The sequence below is a fragment of the Microcaecilia unicolor genome, chromosome 8 (assembly GCF_901765095.1).
Source record: "Microcaecilia unicolor chromosome 8, aMicUni1.1, whole genome shotgun sequence".
In the NCBI taxonomy this organism is placed as follows: domain Eukaryota; kingdom Metazoa; phylum Chordata; class Amphibia; order Gymnophiona; family Siphonopidae; genus Microcaecilia; species Microcaecilia unicolor.
The window spans coordinates 65968557-65995371 of record NC_044038.1 but is presented as its reverse complement, the minus strand read 5'-3'; the positions used below and the strand labels follow the sequence as shown (position 1 = coordinate 65995371).

Below are 26815 nucleotides of genomic sequence, written 5' to 3'. Positions count from 1 at the left end.
TGATGGTCCTTTGTGTTTTTTGTATATTTTTGATACTGTTTCATGTTAGTCCTATTATATTATTAGGTTTCAATTTGCTGTTTTCAAGTTTATCTCATTTAGGGCCTCTTTTACAAAGCCGCGCTACTGATTCTCGGTGTGGCAAATGAAAGGAAGCCCATTCAGTTCCTTTGGGCTTCCTCTCATTTACCGTGTGGGAATCGCTAGAATAGCTTTGTAAAAGAAGCCCATATTGTATTTATGTTTATACTTGGTCATTTTACTATTGTTACGCTGTTAACAAAATTATAAGTTTTGTTAAACTGTACCTGCTGTACACTGCCTTGGGTGAATCTCTTCATAAAGGCGGTTAATAAATCCCAATAAATAAACAAATAAAATAACTAGCCTCTTCCACAGCATTCTTCCAGACCGGCACAGATGGGTTATGATCTCCAACCAGCAGTTGGAGACTGAGAACCACCAGCTTCTGAGAACACCTATAACTATGCTGTGCAGTCCCCAGAGAGACAGTTGCTCTCAGTCTCCAGCACATGGTGAACGTGGTAAGCCTGTGCAGTCCTGGTTTTGGTTGACCTTAGTGGGGCCAGTTGTTTTGGGAAATTTTGATTTTGGCTGGGAAGTTGTCAGTCACAGAGTAAAAAGAGAAAAGGGAAAGAAAAGAGATAAGAAAATCCCTCTCAGTGCTGTGCTATATATTTTCTTCACTGGACTAGTGCTGAGGTCCACAGGGGCCTTTTTTGCCCTGGGGGTGCTACTCCCAGGTGGCTGGGTCCCTCCCTCCCTTCCCTTTGGGGATTGCAATTGGTTTGCCTCAGCTGACCTCCTCTGCTTTGGGGCAGACAGGCAGCCTAGAGTGCATTGGGGTCTGCTTGATATTAATCATTAAAAAAAAAGAAAAGGAAAGACTATAAGTGTCAGCCATTGCTTAGTATTCTTACCTTCTCCTCAGTCCCTTTCTTGTCTGGGTCACAGTTTCCTGAGGGCTGTTTCTTTCCTGGGCTGTGCGCGGCTCTTAGGCAATCTGAGTCCTGAGTGCGCAGCAGCAGGCAGTCACGATGAGCTCCAACAAGCTCAAAAAGTGTTCGAGGTGCTCGTTGTGTGGGATAGATGTAACGGGGGTGTGCAAATACAGGGCTGGATGCAGGAGGCCTACTGCATCAGTGCCTGCCGCCTTGAACCTGTTGAAGCAGAAAGACGCCAGCAAAGACTTAGCTGAAGAAGGCAGCTCTGGGGAGACTGACATGGCAGCAGCCCTGACTTTGGCGGAAACCACCACCATTTTGAAATCAAACGCTTTTAGTGAGCAGCCTCCATGGTTGGAGCTAATAGGCCTGCGAGGGGGTCCTTCTGAAGCTGGTACATCCCAGGGTTTCTCCAAGGTGGAATTTCCCCCCAAATTTATTTTGGCCATGTACAAGGCCTTCTGTTTGCACAAGTCTGGAGCCTCTGTGTCTTCTGCAGTAGAGCAGTTGCGGGAGACTCTCTTTGCTTTTCCTCCACCTTCCAAGCATCAGAAGAGGAGCTGGGAGGAGGAGGATGTCGCAGAGGCTGTTTCCCCTGTTTCTGAGGAGCAAGGGTAGATGGATGAGAAGCACTTTGATGAGGAAGAGCAGATAGGGGAAGAATCCTAGATAGAGGATTTGCCTCCAGGTGAAGATGTTTCTGTGGTGCATGTTTTTCATAGGGATGAATTGCACAAGCAAATCATCCAGGTATCTTCTGAGTTAAGTTTGAAGAGGATCCCAAGGACACTCCATGTACTGTGGTCTGATGTTGAAGGGGGTTAGAAAGTCTTCCCACTCCTTTCCTATGCATCAGGATTTTAGAGAGGTAATTCAGGCCCAGTGGAATGCGCCGGATGCTCCCTTTAGACTGGCTCAGACTATGGTGCACTTGTATCCTATTCCAGACCAGGATACAGACTTCCTATGGCTGCTGGTGGTGGACGCTGTGGGGTCAGTGGTTATAAATAAGAATATGGTCCCTGTGGAAGGGGATACGGCTTTACAAGATCCGCAGGATGATGGAATCCATTCTGAAGCAGAATTTTGATGTGGCAGCTCTTGCAGTTCAGGCAGCTGTGGGGGGCTGGTGGCCTGAGCCTGTTTCCCCTGGGCTGAGCATATGTTAGATCAGTCAACGGCTGATTTGGTCCTGGTGGATCAAGAACCAGATAAAACTGAAATGGTTGCTCCTTTTTATGTGATGCCCTGTACGGTCTTCTTCAGGATTCTTCTAAGTCCATGGTGCTCAGTGTTGCTGCTTGGTGTTCCTTGTAGCTCCATGGTTGGTCTGCGGATGCGGCGTCCAAATCAAAACTTGGCAGATTTCTTTTTCATGGATCTCTGTTTGGGGAGAATCTGGATAAATTGATTACAGGTTTAGGTGAGACAAATTTTCTACATTACTGGAGGACAGACCCAAAGTAGCTGGTAAAGGTGTTTCAGGTAGAAGTCATTTTAGGGACCCCAGAGATATTGTGGAACGCAGGTGGTGGAATGCAGCATAGTAAGTTTTTCCAGAGAACTAAGTCCTTTCAGGGCAGCCGTAGGAGAGGTTGGGATTCTGGTTTTGTCACCCAGCAGATTGGTCGGGTTTCCCAATGAAGGTGTCGGGGTCCAGCCTTCAATCCAGGCTGGTGCAAGATTAAAAGACTTTTACCAGATGTGGACCCACATCATCTCGGACCAGTGGATTTTAGAGGTAGTTCAAGACAGTTATGCCTTGGAGTTCGCCCAGCCTTTGCCAGATCTCTTTCTGGAGTCTCCCTGTCAGGCCCACTGGAAGGTAAGGGCTGTCAGAGAGACTCTCGACAGATTGGTCCAGCTGCATGCGGTGCTGCCAGTCCTGAGGAACGGGGTTTGGTGCAGTATTCCATTTACTTTGTGGTGCCCAAGAAGGAGAGCTCCTTCAATCCCATCCTAGATATGAAGGGGTGAATCAGGCCCTTTGAGTTCCCAGTGTTTGCATGGAGACTCTATGGTCAGTCACTGTGGCAGTGAGGCCCGAAGAGTTTCTTACCTCTCTGGATTTCATGGAGGCGTATCTTTATATTCCCATTTGATAAGGCCATCAACGTTTCCTTCGTTTCATGTTTTTGGGCAGGCATTATCAATTCTGTGCGCTCCTCTTTTGTCTGGTGATAGCGCCGCAAACCTTTTCCCAAGGTCATGGTAGTGGTGGCAGTGGCTCTGAGGAAGGACGGAATTTTAGTCCATCCTGTAATGGCCCAGGTGGTTCAGCTGTTACAATCGCAGAGCTGGATCATGAACTCAGTAAAGAGTCATCTAGTGCCATCATAGAACCTGGAATACTTGGGAGTTTGACTGACACAATCCTAGTATGAGTGTTTCTGCCCGCGGCTCAGATCTGGAAGTTGCAGTTTCAGCTACATTGCCTGCTGCAGATTTGCAGCCTGCAGGCCAGGGATTGCTTGCAGGTGCTGGGCTCCATGGCAGCCTCCTTGGAGGTGGTTAAGTGAGCCCATGTTCATATAAGACCATTGCAGGTGTCCTTGCTGTCCAGGTGGTCTCCTTAGACCCAGTCCTTGGAGACTTGGCTGCCTCTCGGAGGTGTGGCGAGACATAGGCTGAGGTGGTGGTTGCAGTCACAGAATCTTCCAGGGGCAAGAATTTGGATTCTTCACAGTGGATGGTGGTGACAACAGACACCAGTCTCAAGGGCTGGGGAGCTCATTGTCTGAACCATATGGCTCAGGTCAGATGGGCATCAGAGTCCCAGTAGTTGATCAACAGGCTGGAAATGATAGAGATTCATCTAGCGCTGCTGTTGTTTCAGCATCTTCTGGTGAGAGGTTCAATTTGGGTCCTCTTAGACAATGCCATGGCAATGGCTTATGTGAATTGGCAGGAAGGCACCAAAAGTTGGCTCATAGTGGAGGAGGCAGCCCTTCTCTCTTGGGCAGAACAGCATCTTGTGGATTTGTCAGTGGTGCGCATGGCAGGCATAGACAATGTTCAGGCATATTTCCTCAGCTGGATGGTGCTGGATCTGGAAGAATGGGCTTTGAGTCACAGTGCTTTTGACCTGATTGTAAGCAAGTGGGGTCTTCCAATCATGAACTTTATGGTGACATTCTCAATTACTTCAGTCGGAGAAGAGACTTCAAGTTGGAAGGCACTGATGCACTAGTCCAGAAATGGCCCTCCACTCTCCTCTCTGGCCTCTTCTGGGTAGGGTCATACAAAGAATCAAACAGCATGTAGGTCTAGTGGTGCCGATAGCTCCAGACTGGCCATGGAAGCCATGGTATAGTGATCTAGTGCGGTTGGCAGACCATCCGTTTCGGCTGCTGGAGTTATCTAATCTCTTGCATCATGGTCCAGTGGTGATCGATGACCCAGCTCCATTCTGTCTTATAGTTTGGCTCTTGAGAGGGCGCAATTGAAGAAACAGGGGCTTTTCTGGCAGTGATTGCAGCATTCTTGCATCCAGAAAAAGATCTACATCACTAGTGTATGTCCGGGTTTGGAATACCTTCAAGGCTTGGTGTTCGGATTGTCAGATTCTTCCTTTATGATCTTCTGTGCTGCAGATGTTCGATTTTCTGCAGGAAAGCTTGGAGAAAGGACTGGCCTTAGCTTCTCTGTAGGTGCAAGTGGTGTCTGTCACAAAATACCTAGCCACCCACCTGGGGCTATCCTGCGGCCACTTAAGAGGGTCTATCCCCACCACAGCTCAGGTCCACCTGCCTCTTGTGATCTACACTAATACCCTCCTCCCACCGACTGGGCCCCAACTGCGTCTGGGCAAGTCTCCCGCTCTTAAATTATCCCCACTGATTCCTAGGTTACTGGAGTCACACTCCCAGTGGTCTTACAGTTCCTAGAAAGCACCCACAGACCCAACACAAAAACCACCGGGATTCTTAAGTCAGTCCAGACAAGCAGAAGCATTAAACTAAAAATGTTTACTGTCGTGAAAAATTAGAACAATGAACAGAAAAGGTGCAACCAGCAAACAATAACTGAAATATGGATCAATTATAACATTGTCTAAACATTTGTTTACTATCTAAATAGTACCTGGGGAGTTCAGGACATATAGCTGCTCACAGGTTATCAAATACAACTGGGCCTCAGCAAAGAGATCTTAGAAGCAGGGCTTCGGGAATCCTTCCTGTAATGGACACAGTTTTGGTACTTCCCATCTGTGCTGGTCTGTAGGGATGCTATGGAAGGGTAAATTAGGTCATACCTGCTAATTTGCTTTCCTTTAGTCCTTCCGGACCGGCACGTGAGGTGTTGGATCCAGCAATTTTGTATTTTCTAGAAGAGAGATTCTTGAGTTTGTGTATTTGGTTCCTGGGCGTCAATAGTGGTTTGTGCTGCAAGGGGTTGGTTGTGTTCTGTTCCTTTTCGATTTGGCATTTAAAAAAAATATCCTATAAAGAAATTGCAATGCTATTAAATAAACCTGTATAAAAATGGCTGCTGGAGCAGCAGCACTAGGCTTCCTGTACAAGGCTTTAGCACTGAGAGGGATAGGGTTAGGTTGTTTGTTTTCTGCTTGGCTATTTGACAACCGGCTCTCTGGGGATTACACAGCATAAATGTAGGTGTTTTCAATCTCCCTCTGCTGGTTGAAGTGCATAACCCTTCTATGCCGATCTGGAGAGATTAAATGAAAGCAAATTAGCAGGTAAGACCTAATTTACCCTTCTGTGTATATCAGAATCTCTGCCATGACATGCTTCTATTAAGAGATGCAGACATTCTACCTGTTTTTCTCTTTCTAGAATATTCTGTTCCTTGGTGACTTTAACTGTGCCTGCTCCTACCTCTCTGACAATGACTGGCAGCATATCCGACTGCGCAACAGTGAAGAATTTGAGTGGCTAATTCCCGACACTGCTGACACCACAGTCACCCACACACACTGCGCTTATGACAGGTAAGAGAAAAGCACACAGACTGGGCCAGAGAAGACTTTTACGTATTCAGCCAATAGTATAATTTGCCCTAGTCTCTATCTTAACATTTTTTCTGTCTTTGATATATGCCCACATCAGAACTCTTCCCTGCTTCTCTGATCAGATTTCCTTATGAGATTTCAAATATTGTCCAACATTTGTCAGGAGGCCTATGATCTCTCTTCCTCTTACAACTCACCAATTCTCATAAGGCTTGACTATGAAGTTTTGAGGAATTATCTGAAATGCTTCTCTGCATTCTGGTAGCATCATGCACAGGTTTAGGTACATAACTTCTCCTTATTTCCTATGGTCAAATTCTCCAGCATTAACAGTCCCTTGAGGGTCCAGATATAACCAGACCTCCTATGGAATCAGCAGAGCTCAGGCACCCTTCCTTGACAATTTCAGACAGGGTGGTTCTGCCAGACCTTGAAAAGAATAACAAAATCCATGTGGTTCTCTCAACCTGTCCTGTACTTCCTGTTGGTGGATGCAGCGTAACCAGGTGTTCCTTTCTGGGATGTCTTGCAGGATTGTGGCTAGTGGATCCGACCTGCAACGTGCAGTTGTGCCTGGGTCTGCAATTGTGTATGATTTTCAGGAGGAATACGGTCTATCAACAGAGCAGGTCAGTAACCTAATAATCACTTCAAATTATGTCTGTCAGGGATATACTATATATGGCATGTTATGCCATATATAGTATAGTGGAGGAGTGGCCTAGTGGTGGTTAGGGTGGTGGACTTTGGTCCTGGGGGACTGAGTTCGATTCCCACTTCAGGCACAGGCAGCTCCTTGTGACTCTGGGCAAGTCACTTAACCCTCCATTGCCCCAGGTACAAATAAGTACTTGTATACAATATGTAAGCCGCATTGAGCCTGCCATGAGTGGGAAAGTGTGGGGTACAAATGTAACTAAAAATAAAGTACTTTGGTCTTCAATCAATGAAATCATTTGAACACACGGAGAAGTTTGTGTTGGTAGGGGTGGTTGAACATTCATCCTTTAGTTTCCTACTTAATACTGAGCTTGAAGGCAATACATCCCTTGGAGGGCCTTATTACTTAAACATGTTAAGGCGGTATATCAGATCCATGACTCCCTTACTTAATGTTGACTTGACTCTGCTTTTTATGTATCCTTTTGAACTCTGTACTGAAATTAAGAGTCTCAAGTTTGTTCTTGATACTAAGCTGTCCAGGGCTGGATTTTTCAGTACTCATAGGCATGACCTGAGGTAAGAGCAGGGATCCTACCATGGAGCTCAGAGAACCAAGAGGGGCCCCCTGAACACTGGAAAACAGGAGTGGGGGTGATAGGTCCAAGTGCCATCATGGTGCCTCTTTGAAGTCACACCTGTGGACAGCCCCAGTGTAAGTGGGAGATGGCTCCATTTGATCTTGGTAATTAGCATTTTTAACATTTGGTGGCCTAGGCAGTTACTGATGTTGTCTGTGCCTAAGTCTAGGCCTGATGGTGCCTCATTGCCGTTAGAAAGAAAACGTTTTCAGTAGACTGAGTGATAATTCTCATTTGCACCTGAGACCCCAAGACATTTGAACTGTTACACAGTTTTAGTCTTTTAGATTACTGTAATTCCATGTGTGCAGGTTCACCACAGACTGCAATGGTTTCAAAACACAGCACCTAAGCTTGTCATCTAAAAATCAAAGTGAGATTAGGCCACATCATCATACATTGGCTGACTATAGAATTTTGTATTTTGTTCAAGTTATTGTGCCTTATCTATTGATCTTTTCATGGGTGTGGTCCACAGTTCTGTATCCTTCAGTCATCTCAGGCCAGTAACCTGTCTCTTCCACATACCATATACTTTATTGAACCACTTAATGTACTAGATTCTCCACTGCTATTACAGTTTTATAGAATCAGTTGCCCCTGGAACTTATAAATACACGGACCATTATTCAAAATCGATGAACAGTGTTTGTTTTAAACACCAAAGATGGCATTTCAATTATTCACAGATATTCAGTGCTTCTGCCTAGAAAGCGAGTGACATTGAATATCCGAATAGAGCAGCAAGAGCCGCTACTATCTGGACACTGTGATATTCAAATAGCTGTCCAAATAGCTAACTGTATGAGGGTAGTTTTCTGGCTAGAGCTCTGAATACCTCTGCTCTCTGGCTATCATGAAAACCCACACACTCTCAAGATATTCAGCAGCACTATCTGCACCATGCGATTCTGACCTCTCTCTCTCTCTCTCTTCATCTCATGCACCATGTGAGATTGACCTCTCTCTCCCCCACCCCATCTCATGCAGAAAGTTATACTGAGCTGCTCTGCCTCTCCTTATCCCATGCACCATACGATACTGACCTGCCTCATCTCATCCCATTTATTATGTGATAACTAACCCGTTTCTTTCTGCTGGTTCTGTCTCTTCTCACCTTGCCGATGATGCTAACCTGTTACCTCTCTGCTGTTTCTGTAGGCACTGGAAGTCAGTGATCACTTCCCTGTAGAAGTGGAGCTGAAGTGTATCTGAAGACCTTGGTGACCTTTCTTGGTGCAACTCTGAAGCCTCAGTCAGCAGCTGTAGTCTCCAGCTTTCTCTCTGAAGGATATTTAATGCGTTAGTCTAGATTTAAGTTAATTTTGGTTTTGTTTTGTTTTTTTGAATTGTTGCAACTTGAAGAGACAGTACAATAATGGATCTCAACACTGTGTACCTAGCATTTTCCTTTCCCCAAGACAGGACACAGTTAGCCCTGGAACCAGACTTTGGAAGAGTCATTACTGATCCTAAGGAGGCTAAACTGCAGAGAAGTTCATCACTCTACATGTCTGAGGGGTTTTGTGGTTTGTTTGTTTTTTAATGTAACCCAAGGTGGTAGTCATTATCATTATCTGATAGTCATTTGACAACTTATATAAAATGAGCTGGTGTTTCAACTCCAGTCCCCCTCCCCCCCCCCACCTCTGCCAGATCTCTTGTAATAAAATGTACTGAAATCAAGAATTTAAAGAGGCTCCATTCACCAAATTATTGCTGTACCTGGAGGTAAATCATGAACTCACCCAGTAGAGACTGGCCCTTATCATTAAATACCGGTGCATCACTGTAAACACCAGCACAACCGAGCTCTAAACTGACAGCCAGAGCCTAAGTATGTATGAAATCAAATTAATCTCATAGCTTGAAATGGGACAGAGAGAGAGGATATGTATAACATAGGAAAAAAGTTATACAAACCTGTGCCTTTCAGGGAAGGGATACTTCAGCCCATCTCCAAAAACCTCAATAACTAGCACTTCAGCCACTCCTCATGCTTTTCTCACTAATTCAAGAGGTGTTAAATTAAGATAGTCTCTGCCCAGATAGTCTCTGCCCCCCGTTAGTTTACAATCTAAGTTTATACCTAAGGCAATGAAGGATTTTCCCAAGATCATAAGGAGCAACAGCAGAATTTCAACCCACTTTCTGTGATTATCAGCCACTGTTCTAACCCTTAGGCTCCTCCTCATACTCAAGCTACAGGTTCTTCTAGGAACACTAAAATTCTATGGAGAAAATGCCTCTAGCACTTGGCCTCTACTGTCTATTACAGAGGAAAAGATTACTAGTCATGAAAGCTTCATCACCTTTACCAACTGCTTTGTTGGTTTTCATTGCATGGTACTTCCATTTTTGCTTCCCATACCTAGAGGCCAGCGTAATAATAAGCAGGAAACTTAGCATACAACTATGGCTAGGTTCTGTGCACAATTTTCTGTGCTGTTATGGCTGCTGATGTTAATTAATTTATGAGTATTATTATGCAAAGTCAGAACACTGTTGCACTTAAATTTTCTTTTCCATGTACATGTAGCACTCATCCTAGCACCCATCCTGCTCTTGTTATAATCTGTGCCAATGCAGTGAACAGTGTGCATGTTAAAGTGGTTGGGTACCCCTTCCTGCTTTTGCATTATGTTTTTTGCTCACAGATTATTTGTATTCCATTAATTTACTACATCTGGGTTAGGAACCTGCAGTGAAATTCAACACAGTTCTAACACATGGCTTATTACATCGCTCCCACAGCATGGCAACCCCCTTCTACCTTTAGTTCGCATCTTCCCATCCCATCAGCACCTTACTGAAATGCTCTTTGAAAACAGCTCCATCTTATACCTCATAATTATTTCACTGGTGGAAGCAGAGTTTATAGTGACGAAAACACACCCTTAACTTACATCAGTTCCTTACATCTCATTTAACTGTACATATAGGCGCTTATTTTCAAAGCACATAGTAACCAATGCAACTTTGTAAGTCTATATGCTTTGAAAAGGAGCTTCAATCTGCCTTGTTTAGCCACCCATCTGTTTATCCCAATTGTCTTTGTACCACCCATTTTGTCCCGCATCTATATATCTGCATTTGGTTCCTTGGCAACATAGTGCATAATATTTCATTGTATTCTACAAACAGTATTAGCATCATATCTATGTCATTCTAATGTGTGCTTATTAGCTGCTTTGTTGTTATTATGCTGAATTCTTATTATATCTACGGTATTTGAATATTATTCCATATAATTTATATTGTACTCATAATTATCTTATTGCTGTTATACAACTGTCCTACAGTACTGTTAAATGTGTATATCTCCAATATGTCATGTTAGTCCTATTACTAGGTTTCAATTTGTCATTTCCAAGTTTACCTCATTGATTGTATTTATGATTATATTTGGCCATTTTACTATTGTGATGTTAATAAAATTGTAAGATTTATGTTAAACTGTACCTGCTGTACACCACCTTGGGTGAATTTTCATAAAAGTGGTTAATAAATCCCAATAAATAACCCCCACCCCAAGAGTGATTAGCACTTATAACATGATCCATCAAGCTTCAGATAAAAAGTACGATTGTCTTCAAAGCCTTTCTAAAACCTTCAATAGAAGGTAAAACTGTCAGCTCATCTGGCATTTATTCCAACCATCCACTGCCACTTGTCTATATGCCTTTTTCCTCCACTATTCTTTCCCAAAAGTAGCTTTTTTAGGAATTTCAGTAAGACCATCTGGGCAGTATGCAACTTGTACTTGTGGACATAACACTGAATAATAAAAGAGGCACTTTAAATTTTAAAATCTTAAAGGTAAATAATATATTTACATGTACGTTAACTAGTACAATTCTACATTCATCCTTCTATTACTTTTTGTGAGGAATCTAAAAACAGTATTGTGGGCTATTTTTTTGATAAACCTACATCACAAAACAGAGTGAATCAATGAAACTAGCAACTGACTCATTGATAACATAACTCAATACCATGGTTCAACGCCAAACTGAAAGAACTAAAAACACAAACCAGGAAGCTTGAACGAGAATGGACAACAAACAAAAATGGTCATACACTCAACGATTGGAAACAAATACAAAGAAAATACAAATATGCAATAAGACAGACCAAAAGATCATACTATAAAACTAAAATAGGACCAGAGTACAGACACGAAGAAACTATACCAACTCGTACACAAACTACTAGACACTACCTTGGTCACCACAGCCAACACAGACACCCCAACGGCAGACCAACTTGCTAAATACTTCAATGAAAAAATTGTAAAACTACACAGCACACTTCCTCAGAACACTACCGATATCGAAAATTTCATCAATGGTATGGACCCAACCTCAGGAGAATACCCAGCGGACTGAACCTGGTCAAGCTTCGCTCTCCTCTCGGCCGAAACAATTACCCATGCGATCCATAGGTTCTCCAATACTCACTGCAAACTGGACACCTGCCCCAGCTACCTAATAAAATCTGCCCCCGATCGCTTCATAACAGACCTCACATCCCACCTAAACTTCATGCTCCAATAAGGTCTCTTCCCCAAGGAATGGTAACATCCTACTCACCCCTATAACCAAAAGATACAAAGAAAAATACAAATGAACTCACCAATTACCGCCCAGTAGCATCCATCCCACTAGCAGTCAAACTGATGGAAAGTATGGTAACCAAACAACTTACTGATTACATAAACAAATTCTCAATATTACATGAATCACAATCCGGATTTCACCCCCTCCACAGCATCAAAACAGTACTAATTACGCTCCTGGCCAAATTCAAGCAGGAAATAGCAACAGGCAAAAGCATACTTCTCTTCCAATTCGACATGTCTAGTGCATTCGACATGGTAAACCACAATATACTATTAAGACTACTAGACTACTTCGGGATTGGTGGAAACATACTCAGCTGGATCAAGAGTTTCCTAACCACCAGAACATACCAAGTGAAATCTAACTCAAACACATCACCACCGTGGAAAGCAGATTGCGTAGTACCTCAAGGATCATCACTATCACCTAATGATGACCCCACTAGCAAAGTCCTTATCCACCCAAGGTTTCAACCCATTCATCTATGCAGATGACGTTACAATATACATTCCTTTCAAACATGACCTGACAGAAATCACCAATGAAATCAAGCCAGCTTGAATACCATGAACTCATGGGGCAAATGCATTCCAACTAAAACTCAACACAGAAAAAACACATTGCCTCATCCTCTCATCCCAACACAACATGAACAAACCCACAAATTTAAATACCCCACCCAGATTACACTCTCCCTATCTCAGATAGCCTGAACATCCTCTGGGTTACAATTGACTGTAACCTCACACTCGAGAGCCAAGTGAACTCTACAACCAAGAAAAATGTTCCACTCAATGTGGAAACTCAAACGTGTGAAACCATTCTTCCCGAGGGAAACATTCTGCAACCTGACCAATCAATGGTACTAAGCCATGCTGCCTACTGCAATGGAATCTATGCGGGATGTAAACAGCAGCTCATAAAGAAACTTCAGACCGCTCAAAACACAGCAGCCAGACTCATATTTGGGAAAACGCGATTCGAAAGCGCCAAACCCCTCTGAGAAAAATTGCACTGGCTCCCAATCAAAGAACGTATTGCTTTCAATATCTGCACCTGGGTCCATAAAATTATTTATGGCAATACATGACCGACCTCATAGACCTTCCAACCAGAAACACAGTTGCATCAACACGTTCATACTTAAATCTCCACTAAAATCTCCACTACCCAAGCTGTGAAGGACTCAAAAATACAAATCAACTTATGCATCCAGCTTCTCCTACATAAGCACACAACTGTGGAATGCATTACAAAAAGCTGTGAAAACAACGTACGACCATCTCAACTTCCGGAAACTACTAAAGATCAACCTGTTCGAAAAGGCTTACACTGCCGACCCAATTTAAGTGCCTGAACCCTGCGACACAATGTAACTGAAGCTCGTAATGAACACTATATAACTCTGGAGGACGTAATGGGTTCCTCAGGGGTCTGTGCTAGGACCGCTGCTTTTTAATATATTTATAAATGATTTCGAGATGGGAGTAACTAGCGAGGTAATTAAATTTGCTGATGACACAAAGTTATTCAAAGTCGTTAACTCGCGACAGGATTGTGAAAAATTACAAGAGGACCTTACGAGGCTGGGAGACTGGGCGGCTAAATGGCAGATGATGTTTAATGTGAGCAAGTGCAAGGTGATGCATGTGGGAAAAAAGAACCCGAATTATAGCTACGTCATGCAAGGTTCCACGTTAGGAGTTACGGACCAAGAAAGGGATCTGGGTGTCGTCGTCGATAACACACTGAAACCTTCTGCTCAGTGTGCTGCTGAGGCTAGGAAAGCGAATAGAATGTTGGGTATTATTAGGAAAGGTATGGAAAACAGGTGTGAGGATGTTATAATGCCGTTGTATCGCTCCATGGTCGCCACATCTCAAGAAAGATATAGTAGAATTGGAAAAGGTGCAGCGAAGGGCGACTAAAATGATAGCGGGGATGGGACGACTTCCCTATGAAGAAAGACTAAGGAGGCTAGGGCTATTCAGCTTGGAGAAGAGACGGCTGAGGGGAGACATGATAGAGGTATATAAAATAATGAGTGGAGTGGAACAGGTGGATGTGAAGCGTCTGTTCACGCTTTCCAAAAATACTAGGACTAGGGGGCATGCGATTAAACTACAGTGTAGTAAATTTAAAACAAATCTGAGAAAATGTTTCTTCACCCAACGTGTAATTAAACTCTGGAATTCATTGCCGGAAAATGTGGTGAAGGCGGTTAGCTTAGCAAAGTTTAAAAAGGGGTTGGACGGTTTCCTAAAGGACAAGTACATAAACCGCTACTAAACGGACTTGGAAAAATCCAAAATCCCAGGAATAACATGTATAGAATGTTTGTACGTTTGGGAAGCTTGCCAGGTGCCCTTGGCCTGGATTGGCCGCTGTCGTGGACAAGATGCTGGGCTCGATGGACCCTTGGTCTTTTCCCAGTATGGCATTACTTATGTACTTATATGTACTTCTTCTCTACAATTCCTAATATGTCTGTCACATATGAACCTTACTCGACTATAACATCACTTTGTATTTGTTTCTCTACCGGAGCTGGCGAACGCCTTCACGGTACTATATAAGCCATATTGAGCCTGCAAATAGGTGGGAAAATGTGGGATACAAATGCAACAAATAAATAAGCATGCACTATGTTTCTACACGAGTAGCTGCCATTTCGGTTGCAGGTCCTAGATTGTGAGAATGCCCTGCATTACTGTACTAATGGAGGACATTTTAAGACGCTTCTAAAAGACTCTCTTTTTTTGTGGCCTTTTAATATCTGGTGGCAAGAATTTTGAAACTTCCTGGTTGCTTGAGATACACTCGGTATTGTTATTGTTTGTATTGTATAAGCAATTGTGAATGTTTTACTCTTACCCGCTTAAGTTTAAGTGGGATATAAATTTTATAAATAAATAACACAATTAAGGGAAGTGGAAGCTAGAGTACAATGGACCAATGATGGAACAAAAAAAGGAAAAGCCTCTAGTGGAGGAAGCAGTATTTATTAATGGACACGATACAGTCATTGTTTCAGAGAAATGCCTGTATCATAAAGCTTCCATTGCAATTCAATTCTCAAGGTCTCTTAGATCAATTATGTCACAATTTGTATTCAAGAGGATTAGATAAAGTCTCAAACTGAACTCAAACTTATGAGTTTTGTGAAGTCCATGTGAGAAAACAGATTTTAACCTCCCTTCTGCCTTACAGCAAGCAATGAACCAAGGAGCTTGATGGCTTTAACTTGAACTGTAAATAGTAGACAAGTGAAGGAATGTGAGAATCCTCAGCTGGCATTTGACATAAGGAGAGAAGGTACTGAATGGAACCTTCCCAAAGAGAATTAATCTATGTGCTGAACAGGATTTCAAAGTGGGGGGGGGGGGGGGGGGGGGGGGGGTTAAGTCCTTGTGTATTTTACCTAGAAAAGGAACTCGGTTCATTACATTTTGTTTACATAGCACCTGGGAAACCTAAAATGCTAAAGTGAAAAAGGATCATAGCACATGAAGGAGAGGTGCGTTATTTAAGGTACAGAGACAGTGTTTAATCAACACTATACACCTATGTGGGGGTGGGGGGAGAGAACACTTCAAAGCAATTTCTGTTTTACACAAGTCTGCAATACCATTTTATTTGTAACTCCCCAACAGGGACTCTGTTCCTGGCAAGCTTGGGAATGCATGCCTTGGGCCCTGAAGAGACATCCCTTCCCCCTCTCCCTATCAAAGAATTCACCACAGAAACAATAATGCACATTGCTGAGTGATAGAGGAAAGAGGACCAGAGAAAACATACCTCTTGGATACAATATGGTGGCCCTGCAGGGATACAGATGGGCGAGATACGAAAAGGAAAAAAAAAAGGCCATTTACGAGAACATTAGAGAAATGAAAAACAACATGAATAGTTGATTCACTGATGAGAAGTCAGGTGGCATGCAGGAAGGAGAAAAAACACGCACGCTTGAATTAGATGAGGATAGATTCAATTTTCTGACTTATTCCTGTTTAGGACTCAAGTTTATGCGAAGGTCTTAGCCACCATGACTGCCTCATACAACTGTGCCTGTATCTTAAGATATGTCCAAAGTCTGTGAAAAGTCTTTCTAGATCTCTTCCAGATATCTTTATAAGCCACTGGCCAATAAGCTCTGAAAAATACCACTCCAACCTGAATCATTACTACATGTACTCCACTGCCTGAAGACAACAGCTATAATGAGCATCCGTCACCATATGGCAATAATATTACAAATGAGGATTTTCTTAGGGAGTGTAATGGCAAAAGGTATCTCAGCACACATTCTCCTGTTGGCTGGTACCAGTACACACTGGTGGTGCAGCCATCTCTGACCATGCTTTATCCTCTGTCATTTCTGTGCTGGAAGCTGCTCCAGTCCGGTTATGCATGCCTTGCAGCTCTTCGCAGCTTTTTCCCTTGTATTTGTAAGGTCCAAACCAAATGGGAAAAATCATTTATAGCTGATGCTCTCGCTCTACTGCTTCACACTTAACATTTTGAAGGTCCTTTTACTTACACAACATAGTAGGTGACAAGTCCTGGAAGGCTTCAATCTTATAGGAGTGGCAAATAATGAATCTTTTATGTTAGATATGACCTTGTGCTCAGCACTGTAATTATGGATGCATGCTATGATGTCTCTAGACAAGTTAGCCTTCATTGGACCTAGGGCCTGAACCAGTTTGATACACATCCTCCTTAGGGTGTTCACTCATTCTCAACGTAGCTTTGGCAATACTTTCCACCACCGAGTCTCTGTACTCAGCCAGTTCAGGGACACCTCTATACTGCAAATTATTGCACCACGTGTGGTTCTCAGGATCTTTCAGCTTATCAACTGTCCCCTTTAACTTTTTTCTAAGCAATCAACTGTTTCTCAAGTCCAATAATTACTTCTGCATGCTCCTTAATGCACCTTCCAAGCTCAGCTAATTCTCTGCAAAGATCCATGGCCATAGTTGTGATCTCACTGCACACCACAATGGTGTCTGTTTCAGATTGCCAAACTAACCCCATAGCTCACTGGGACAGATATATTGCTCTAGTTTGGCCTCCATTGGGTTCTTGCACCCCTCGCACTCACCTCCCTTATGTCACATTGTCTCACCCAGTGTGATATTGGAGTTTGCTCGTCCCAGTGTGGAAGGTCAAGTCTTACAGGTCTGTCACTTTCTTTTTTGAAGACACTCATGCACCCCCACACCAGCACTTATTGAGGGTGTCCTGCAGTGACACCAGGGCATGGAGCAGCTAAATTGCTTAAAATTAGGGAGAGGGCTGATGAAGCTCATGGCACAAGCTGCCACAGCCATCCACAATGATGTTGTCGCTTCCTCTTTCTGAATTTTTATGTTGCAATTAATGACTTTGTATGGATCAAATCAAGAGGAAAGGCTAAAGAGGTTAGGCTTTTCAGCTTGGAAAAGAGACAGATGAGGGAAGATAAGATTGAGGTCTACAAAATCCTGAGTGGTGTAGAATGAGAAGAAGTAAATTGATTTTTTTTTTACTCATTCCAAAAGTACAAGACTAGGGAACACTCGAGGGAGTTACATGGAAATACTTTTAAAACAAATAGGAGGAAATATTTCACTCAACAAATAGTTAAACTCTGGAACTCTTTGCCAGAGGATGTAGTAAGAGCGGTTAGCATACCTGGGTGTAAAAAAGAGGTTTGGACAGTTCCTGGAGTAAAAGTCCATAGTTGCTATTGAGAAAGGCATGGGAAAGAAACTGCTTCCCCAAGGATTGGTAGCATGGAATGTTGCTACTAACTGGGTTTCTGCCAGGTACTTGTGACCTGAATTGGCCACTATTTGGAAATAGAATACTGGGCTAGATGGACCATTGGTTTGAGTCAGTATGGCTACTCTTATGTTCTTATGACAGACTAGCTTGGAGTAAGAAAAAAAAGTTGAAAAAATAAAGAAAATTTAAAATTTGGATTCTGAAAATTAAATTGGACAAGTTTGTTCTAGAAGACAGAAAGCAACTGTGATGTGTAACATCAGGACTGACTGAAGGAACGACGGCCATTTTGAAGTGCATGATTCTTCTTTCTTTGCTAAAAACACAAGAACACCAAATTATTTGCCAACAGATATGTCCCAGAAGCAGCATGAAGAGTGAAACCTGTCAGTATCAAACTTGGCACTGAAGATAAATATAGGCAGTTTAAGAGTTTGGAAAAAATAACTGAGGACTTATATAGAATGAAAGTGGAGCTGTAAGTAAAATCTGCACACTGAAAGTTAGAGAACTCTCTATATAATGGTCCTTTTCAAAATGTTTCACAGTGGGAAATATTGGCTAAACTGGATTAAGGTGATTAGATATAGATAGCTTCTTGGTTGTTATACCAATAATTGTATTTATTTTATACATATACATACATACACATATATGCATATACAAATATATACACATATACATACACACACACATGGTGCACAAGACAATACAAATATGAAAGGAATTTTTTTTCAAAATATTTTATTAGCAATTCACTAAGGAAATGTACCCTACCGATGTGCACTGCTCTAACTTCTACAGTACTCAAAAATACTCTTGATTATTTCTGCTTCCTTCCCACTTTAGTAATCACCTCCTTACTAATCACCTTAATCCAGTTTAGCCAATATTTCCCACTATGAAATGTTCTGAAAAGGGCCACTAAACAGACAGCAGAGCGCTCTATAACTGATTGGGCCACACAAATGAGCATCCTTATAAAAACGGATAGACGCCATTTTGTAATGGGTTGTCATTAAAGCAGATGGAGAAAGGACTCAGATAAAGGTAAAGACTCTGCCTATGTACGAGTTCCATGACAGCTTTACTCTTGGAAAAAAGATTTTCACTCTTGAAATTTTTCCCCCGACTCAGGTCTTTCTGAAACCAAAACTTCACAGGTGCAGCTCCCGACGAAGCAGCAAAGTGAAACGGAAGCACTCGGTTGAGCTCACCAGAACAGTGGAAAGACGCATTCAGTTAACTGCTGGTTTCCAGTATAAGACAACACTAACATATAAATTAGTTAAAATTGGAAGGAGAAAAATTCTTAACATATATATAAAAAAATAAAAAACATAATAGGTCCTATAGAAGGTTATTTGACCAATGAGGAGGTTCGCCCAGCTACTGTGGTAGAAAAACTCCACAGGCTGAGCTTCTGAGGTCTTTCCTTCGCAGAGTGAATAAGTACTAGCTTGCTATCCTGTAGGAAGAATATCTTATTGAGCACAGCAGCCAGATAAGTTAGCAATTGAATTGGAAAATATTTTATTAGCAATTCACAAACCTTTGTAAAAATTCACTAAGGAAATGTACCCTACAGATGTGCACTGTTATAATTTCTACAGTACTCAAAAATGCTTTTCATTACTTCTGCTTCATTCCCACCCACACCCAGGACTGCAGAAAAACCTGCAACACCACCATCTTCAGCCCCTCGGGCACCGGATGTGGCACCAGTTTTTACGCAAAGACCAGCCCGGAGAAAGTGGAATAATTGCTTGTAAATCAATATAAATTTTTCACTTTGGCATCTTACAGCTACTTCTGAGGAATGCAGAGGTTTGGATCTGGCTTTTCTCCACCAGAAGTTCCTGGCTGGGTGTTAGGCACCCATCAGCCCCATAAGCCTCTTCTAGCTCCCCTTCTTTTTTAGCATCTCCATGTATATCTGAAGGGATTTCTGAATGGAGTCTCTTGAGATAAAGCTGACAAAATTCTTAATGTCGGCTTCCCTGTGAGTCACCAAGCGGTCCAAGTTCGGCTTTCTCATCATGGATTTTGTAAGTTGTCGAGCATGGTCTGTGAAGACACGGAAAAGATTCCACACTGAGGTTAAATGTATAAACATAGACTAGAGCTGCACGGGGACAGAAATTTCACCCATCCCCAATGGAATCTAGTCCATACCCACCCATACCGCTAAGATCCATTCCATCCCCACAATTAATCTCCTCCATCCCTACCAGTACCCACTAGCTCTCAGCCCTCTGTTTCCTCCCAACCCTAACAGCCTCCCGTGGATTTCTGGATGGTATTCACTAGAGAATGATACGGGGACAGGGACCCAAAGTAACCACAGGGATGGGGACAGGGACAGAGCCCACAGGGCAGGGGCGGGGACAGGGACAAACTTTGTCCCCATGTCACTTTCTACTTTGAAGCCTGTTAATGAACTGGATTGTTATTTATGTTTGACTGATGCAAACTACAATATTTTTATTTTTTGGAAAAACAAGCAAACATGCTGGCCACAGAGAGCAAAATTTGCATACAGGATCCTGTACATCCTGCTACCAACACATCTTCTAAGAAGACATCTTCTATTGCAGGAGGGACTGTGGAAGACTTGCAATGTTTTTAAGCAATAAAACTGTGGCACCCCCTGAGCAGCAGCCCTAATATACTAGGCACATTCTCTGAAATTGTTTTATTTGTATCTGCTCTCTAGGGGTTGTTTCCACTTATTGAGGTTGTTCCTTTTTTCCTTCAATTGTTTGATCTCTTTTCTTCTCCTCTCAAATACTGCAGACTGGAGTAATGTGTGGCATATAATGATTTTCTTTAATAAGTATGTTCTTGGTATTATTTCAATGTGAGCACCTATTTTTCTTAATTTCAAGGTTTTCTAGCTAGTTTGACATCATAATATGATTGGATTTGATATTAGCTTTGAAGTAAGTATGCATAGGAAATCAAATACATTAGCGTTTAACTTTAAAAAAGGAGACTATGATAAAATGAGAAAAACAGTGAAACAAAAACTTAGAGGAGCGGCTGCGAGGGTCAAAAATTTACACCAGGCATGGATGCTGTTCAAAAACACCATCCTTGAAGCACAGGCCAAATATATTCCACGTATTAAAAAAAGGAGGACGGAAGACCAAATGACAGCCGGCGTGGTTAAAAAGTGAGGTGAAGGAAGCTATTAGAGCTAAAAGAAAATCCTTCAAAAAATGGAAGAAGGAACCGACTGAAAATAATAAGAAACAGCATAAGGAATGTCAAGTCAAATGCAAAGCGCTGATAAGGAAGGCTAAGAAGGACTTCGAAAAAAAGATTGCATTGGAGGCAAAAAAACACATAGTAAAAAATTTTTTTAGGTATATTAAAAGCAGGAAGCCGGCAAAAGAATTGGTTGGACCTCTAGATGACAGAGGAGTAAAAGGGGCACGGGCAATCAGGGAAGACAAAGCCGTAGTGGAGAGATTAAATGAATTCTTTGCTTCGGTCTTCACCGAGGAAAATTTGGGTGGGATACCAGTGCCGGAAATGGTATTTGAAGCTGACGAGTCGGAGAAACTTAATGAATTCTCTGTAAACCTGGAGGATATAATGGGGCAGTTCTACAAACTGAAGATTAGCAAATCTCCTGGACCAGATGGTATTCATCCCAGAGTACTGACAGAACTGAAAAATGAGCTTGCGGAGCTATTGTTAGTAATATGTAATTTATCCTTAAAATCAAGCATGGTACCAGAAGATTGGAGGGTGGCCAATGTAACGCTGATTTTTAAAAAAGGTTCCAGAGGAGATCCGGGAAATTACAGACCGGTGAGTCTGACGTTGGTGCCAGGCAAAATGGTAGAGACTATTATTAAGAACAAAATTACAGAGCATATTCAAAAGCATGGATTAATGAGACAAAGTCAACATGGATTTAGTGAAGGGAAATCTTGCCTCACCATTCTACTACATTTCTTTGAAGGGGTGAAACAAACATGTGGGTAAAGGTGAGCCGGTTGATATTGTGTATCTGGATTTTCAGAAGGCGTTTGACAAAGTACCTGAAGAAAGACTACAAAGGAAATTGGAGAGTCATGGGATAAGAGGTAGTGTTGTATTGTGGATTAAAAACTGGTTAAAAGATAAAAAACAGAGTAGGGTTAAATGGTCAGTATTCTCAATGGAGAAGGGTAGTTAGGGGGGTTCCCCAGGGGTCTGTGCTGGGACCGCTGCTTTTTAACATATTTATAAATGACCTAGAGTTGGGAGTAACTAGTGAGTTAATTACATTTTCTGATGACACAAAGTTATTCAAAGTCGTTAAATCGCGGGAGGATTGTGAAAAATTACAAGAGGACCTTACGAGACTGGGCGTCTAAATGTCAGATGACGTTTAATGTGAGCAAGTGCAAAGTGATGCATGTGCGAAAGAGGAACCTGAATTATAGCTACATCATGCAAGGTTCCACGTTAGGAGTCACAGACCAAGAGAGGGATCTAGGTGTCGTCGTTGATGATACGTTGAAACCTTCTGCTCAGTGTGCTGCTGCGGCTAAGAAAGCAAATAGAATGTTAGGTATTATTAGGAAAGGAATGGAGAACAAAAATAAGGATGTTATAATGCCTTTGTATTGCTCCATGGTGCGACTGCACCTCGAATATTGTGTTCAATTCTGGTCACCACATCTCAAAAAAGATATAGTGGAATTAGAAAAGGTGCAGAGAAGGGCAACGAAAATGATAAAGGGGATGGGACAACTTCCCTATGAGCGGCTAGGACTCTTCAGCTTGGAGAAAAGGCGACTGAGGGGAGATATGATAGAGGTCTATAAAATAATGAGTGGAGTTGAACAGGTAGATGTGAAGCGTCTGTTTACGCTTTCCAAAAATACTAGGACTAGGGGGCATGCGATGAAGCTACAATGTAGTAAATTTAAAACGAATTGGAGAAACTTTTTCTTCACTGAACGTGTAATTAAACTCTGGAATTCAATGCTAGACAATGTGGTAAAGGCGGTTAGCTTAGCAGAGTTTTAAAAAGGTTTGGACGGCATCCTAAAGGAAAAGTCCATAGACCATTATTAAATGGACTAGGGGAAAAGCCACTATTTCTGGGATAAGCAGTATAAAATGTTCTGTACTTTTTTGGGATCTTGCCAGGTATTTGTGACCTGGATTGGCCACTGTTGGAAACAGGATGCTGAGCTTGATGGACCTTTGGTCTTTCCCAGTATGGAAATACTTAAGTACTTATGCAGTGAGTAAAGTAATAGAAACACTGCTAAAACACAGGATGGTGAGGTTTCTGGAATCTAAACGACTTGAGCAGCATGGTTTTTTTTACTAGAGGTAGGTCTTGTCAGACAAAACTAATTTCTTTGACCGGGTGGCGTTCAAGGCCTTCCACATACATGGCTTATAAATAAACTAAGTCCCATAGGTAGGGGCACATTTGTGGGGGGGGGGGGGGGGTGTTGAAGTATGTCTGTGCACAAAACAGCAGGACCTGGGATGATCATGTCTGATGATCTTAAGGCAGCCAAAACATGTAGAAAAGATGACAGTAAACGCCAAAAGGATGCTTAGCTACATTGGGAAAGGAATGGCCAGCAGGAAAAGGGAGGTACTAGTACCTTTGTACAAGTCCCTAGTGAGACCTCATTTGGAGTGTAGTGCACAATTCTGGAGACCACACCTTCAAAAAGACAAACAGGATGGAGTCAGTTCAGAGGGAAGCTACTAAAATAGCCAGTGGGTTTCATCATAAAGCATATGGAGAGAGACTTAAAGATCTCAATTTGTATACTTTGGAAGAAATGCGAGATAAGGAGATAATAGACATTTAAATACCTCCATGGCATAAATGGTGCACAGAAGGTACTGAAAGGAACCTCTGGAACACGGGGTCATAAGATGAAGGTGGAAGGGGATGACTAAAAAATAATCCAAGGAAATATTTCATTACAGGAAGGCTGATGGATATGTGCGATGGCATTGACGCAAAGGTGGTAGAGACAAGAACTGCATCAGAATTCGAGAAAGCATGGGACAAGCACAGAGAATCTCTGAGGAGTAAGAAGAAATAGATTAGCTTAGTAGTTGGCATGGATGGGCTGACTAGAAAGGCTGTATGGCCCTTACTTGCCATCATTTTTTATATTTCTCTCTGCTGCCCAACATGATTCTCTATTGGTTACGAATTTTCTTTCACTTTATTTTTCTAAACAAAAATTAATCTATTTCTAATTTGTCAGTATATAAAGTGATACAGTGATATATATATACAAGATCCTTTACCTGGAACAGCAAACCACTGCGCCATCACAGCAGAAGCAGTGCTCAGGACCTTATCTTCTGCCACCACCTCATCCACAAGGCCTATTTTCAGTGCATCAGTCGGGGAGTATAGCATACCGAGTTCAAGGGAACGCTCTGTAGCCCTGTGCCCAATAGTGTCTGTCATTATATCCTTAAACCTAGGATTAGAACAAGAGCAAGTTATCCAGTATTTTCAGTGCCGTGAGAAGAAAGTGAATTAATCTTTGGAGGTTAGTGTGTACCTTACACCAAAGTTTGTACGCGCATGTACAGAAGATGAAAAACTTAACAGTGTTTGTGTATAATACTGATCTGTTGGGAAGTCTCTTTTCTGCTACTGGCCTGGATGTAATACTGGTTAGTGCAGAGGTTCTCAACCCATTCCTCAGGGCACACCTACACAGTCAGGTTTTCAGAATATCCACAATGAATATGGATGAGATAGAGTTGCATACAAAGAAGGTGACAAATATTCACTCTGGATATCCTGAAAACCTGATTGGCTAAGAGGCATATTTTCAAAGCACTTAGCCTTCCAAAGTTCCATAGAAACCTATAGAATTTTGGAATGCTAAGTGCTTTGAAAATATGCCTCTAAGTGTGCCCTGAGGACCACACGGTAAATAGTATGTCTCACACCAACTACACATTTGGGTGTATGGTGGTTGAGGTGGTCTCACCTGTGCCATTAGTTTTGATATAATGAAGGTTGGTGCATATTGCATATTGGCTATGGGGTTTGGGTGCAATTTTGCTTGGTGTGTCTCACATTAATTAAGAGTTTGATTAGTGACTTCAAAATTCAAGTTTCTTAAAAAAAAAAAAAAAAAAAGTAATGAGGTCTCATAAATAGAAACACAAATAATTTTGGAAGAAAAGAATCATTTGGTCCACTCTCTGTCTGCCCCTTTATACCTGCCTGTGCTGCTGTTGCAAGCCTTACTTGATCATTAATCTTTTTTCTCCCTCTGTCACTAAGATTCCTGTGTGTCTATCCCATGCAGTCTTGAATTCTGCCACCATTTTTGTTCCTAAAAATAGTGCCAGAATTCAAGCACATATTGGAAATGTACTGTAAATATGTAGACTGAATTTGAACACAAAACTAATAACCAAGTTACATATCATTAGTCTGTCCAAAACAATTCTCAGAAGACCTCTACCAAAATGGTGCAACGATGCCCAGCTGTGTCTCATTGAGTCCAATGGTGTATTTCTTGTTGTCAGCCATGATTCGATAGTCACAAGACACGGCCAATAAGCAGCCTCCTGCAGGGCTGGATCCCTGGAATCAGACAGGAAAAGCTTATGTCTACTCTGACATATACCAAAGGTCCCACAGTAAGGAGGCGGTGGAATGCAGCTAAAAACAGAACTGCATTCCCTGGACTTCTGCCCTTTTAATATGTGTTTATTTCTATAGTACATGGAACTACAAAGGCCCTGGCCAACCCAGTGTTTCTGATCTACTGTTGTAGGGACACGAATTCCTTCTATTCACAAGTTTTATGTGCCCATTATTTCTTTAAAGCAAAAGGTAAAATTATGTCTTACCTGATAATTTTCTTTCCTTTAGTCCTACTGGACCAGTCTCGAACCAGTAGGTTGCGTCAACCAGCGGAGGGAGACAGAAAAGAAGTAGTTCTTTGTGACTCACTCCTTAAGAATATCGTACAACCATAGAATGTTAAGTATTTCAAATAACCAAGCAATGGTGTTTATAAACTGTGGATCAATACAGAATAGACAAGAATAAATGTCACATCAGTAATAAATACAGTAACAATGGAGGCATATACTTTACTGACATACAGATATTTCACTGAATCAGGAGATGAATAAAACTGTGCACACTGAAGAATATTGAAAAACAGGAGGCATGAAATCTGCAAGGAAAAAAAAAAAAAAGAGGAACAGGAAAATACACCCTGTAGGGGAAAGGCATGAAATCTGCAAGGAAAGCAAAAAGAGGAATAGGAAAATCCACCCTGTGGGGGAAATATAATCAATCAGGTGAGTTTCTGAACTGGTCCAGTTGGAGTAAAGAAAAGAAAATGATCAGCAAGGCATAAATTTTAACCTTCCTTTTGTTCCATACCTGACCAGTCCAGAACCAGTGGGATGTAGCAAAGCAGTACCCAAAATATTTGAAAGGTATCAATTTACAAACAAACCTTTTCCAAAGACGGGAATGTGGTAGCACTAGAGAACATGAAGGAAGGGGCCGACTATCCTATCAGGAAGTACTTTTTCATGGAGAGGGTGGTAGATACCTGAAATGCCCTCCCACATGAAGTGGGTGAGATGAAAACAGTAACTGAATTCAAAAATGCATGGGATAAACATAAATGAATCCTATATAGAAGGCATGGAACCAAACAAGCTTAGTGGTAATTAGATGGAAACATCAGTAATTGGGAAGTAAAGCCAGTGCTGGACAGACTTCTACGGTAATTGCCCTGATCATGGCTGGACACCTTCAGTAACTGGCAAGGCCAGTGCCGGGCAGACTTCTACGGTTTAGGCCCCAAAAAATGGCAAGGACAATCAAGATCAAGCAAACGTATGTAGTATAGTATCATACCTTATGCTGTGAGTTTCTTGTCGGGCAGACTGGATGGATCATACATCTACTATGTTACTATGACTACAAGATCGAAACAAGATAGAGAACATCCAAAGATTAAAACTGAATTCCTTAAAAGATTCTGCAGTATACAATCCCATCAAGAGACATGTAGGTACCAAAGGTCCATGAACAAGTACATAAATATTGCCATACTGGGACAGACCAAAGGTCCATCAAGCCCAGCATCCTGTTTCCAAAAGTGGCCAATCCAGGTCACAAATAACTAGCAAGATCCCAAAAAAGTA

The 26815-nt window shown here is 42.0% G+C and overlaps 2 protein-coding genes across 5 annotated transcripts in view; one reads left to right on the top strand and one right to left on the bottom strand.

Annotated features, from left to right (window-relative positions):
- Window positions 1–10612, top strand: part of LOC115476616 (deoxyribonuclease-1-like) — a 100347-nt gene extending 89735 nt beyond the window's left edge. For all 4 annotated transcript variants that reach the window (XM_030213086.1, XM_030213084.1, XM_030213082.1 and 1 more), the window contains 3 exons: window positions 5762–5916; window positions 6470–6566; window positions 8400–10612. In XM_030213086.1, coding sequence (XP_030068946.1) covers window positions 5762–5916; window positions 6470–6566; window positions 8400–8453 — 306 coding nt within the window. In that variant the 3' untranslated portion in view covers window positions 8454–10612. The remainder of the gene's footprint in view (window positions 1–5761; window positions 5917–6469; window positions 6567–8399) is intronic.
- An 8525-nt stretch (window positions 10613–19137) lies between these two features.
- Window positions 19138–26815, bottom strand: part of LOC115476432 (enoyl-CoA delta isomerase 1, mitochondrial-like) — a 29321-nt gene continuing 21643 nt past the window's right edge. The window contains exons 5-7 of the mRNA XM_030212808.1: window positions 25105–25226; window positions 23921–24099; window positions 19138–19699 (exon numbers count right to left, since the gene is read on the bottom strand). Of these exons, the coding sequence (XP_030068668.1) occupies window positions 19533–19699; window positions 23921–24099; window positions 25105–25226 (468 nt within the window). The 3' untranslated portion in view covers window positions 19138–19532. The remainder of the gene's footprint in view (window positions 19700–23920; window positions 24100–25104; window positions 25227–26815) is intronic.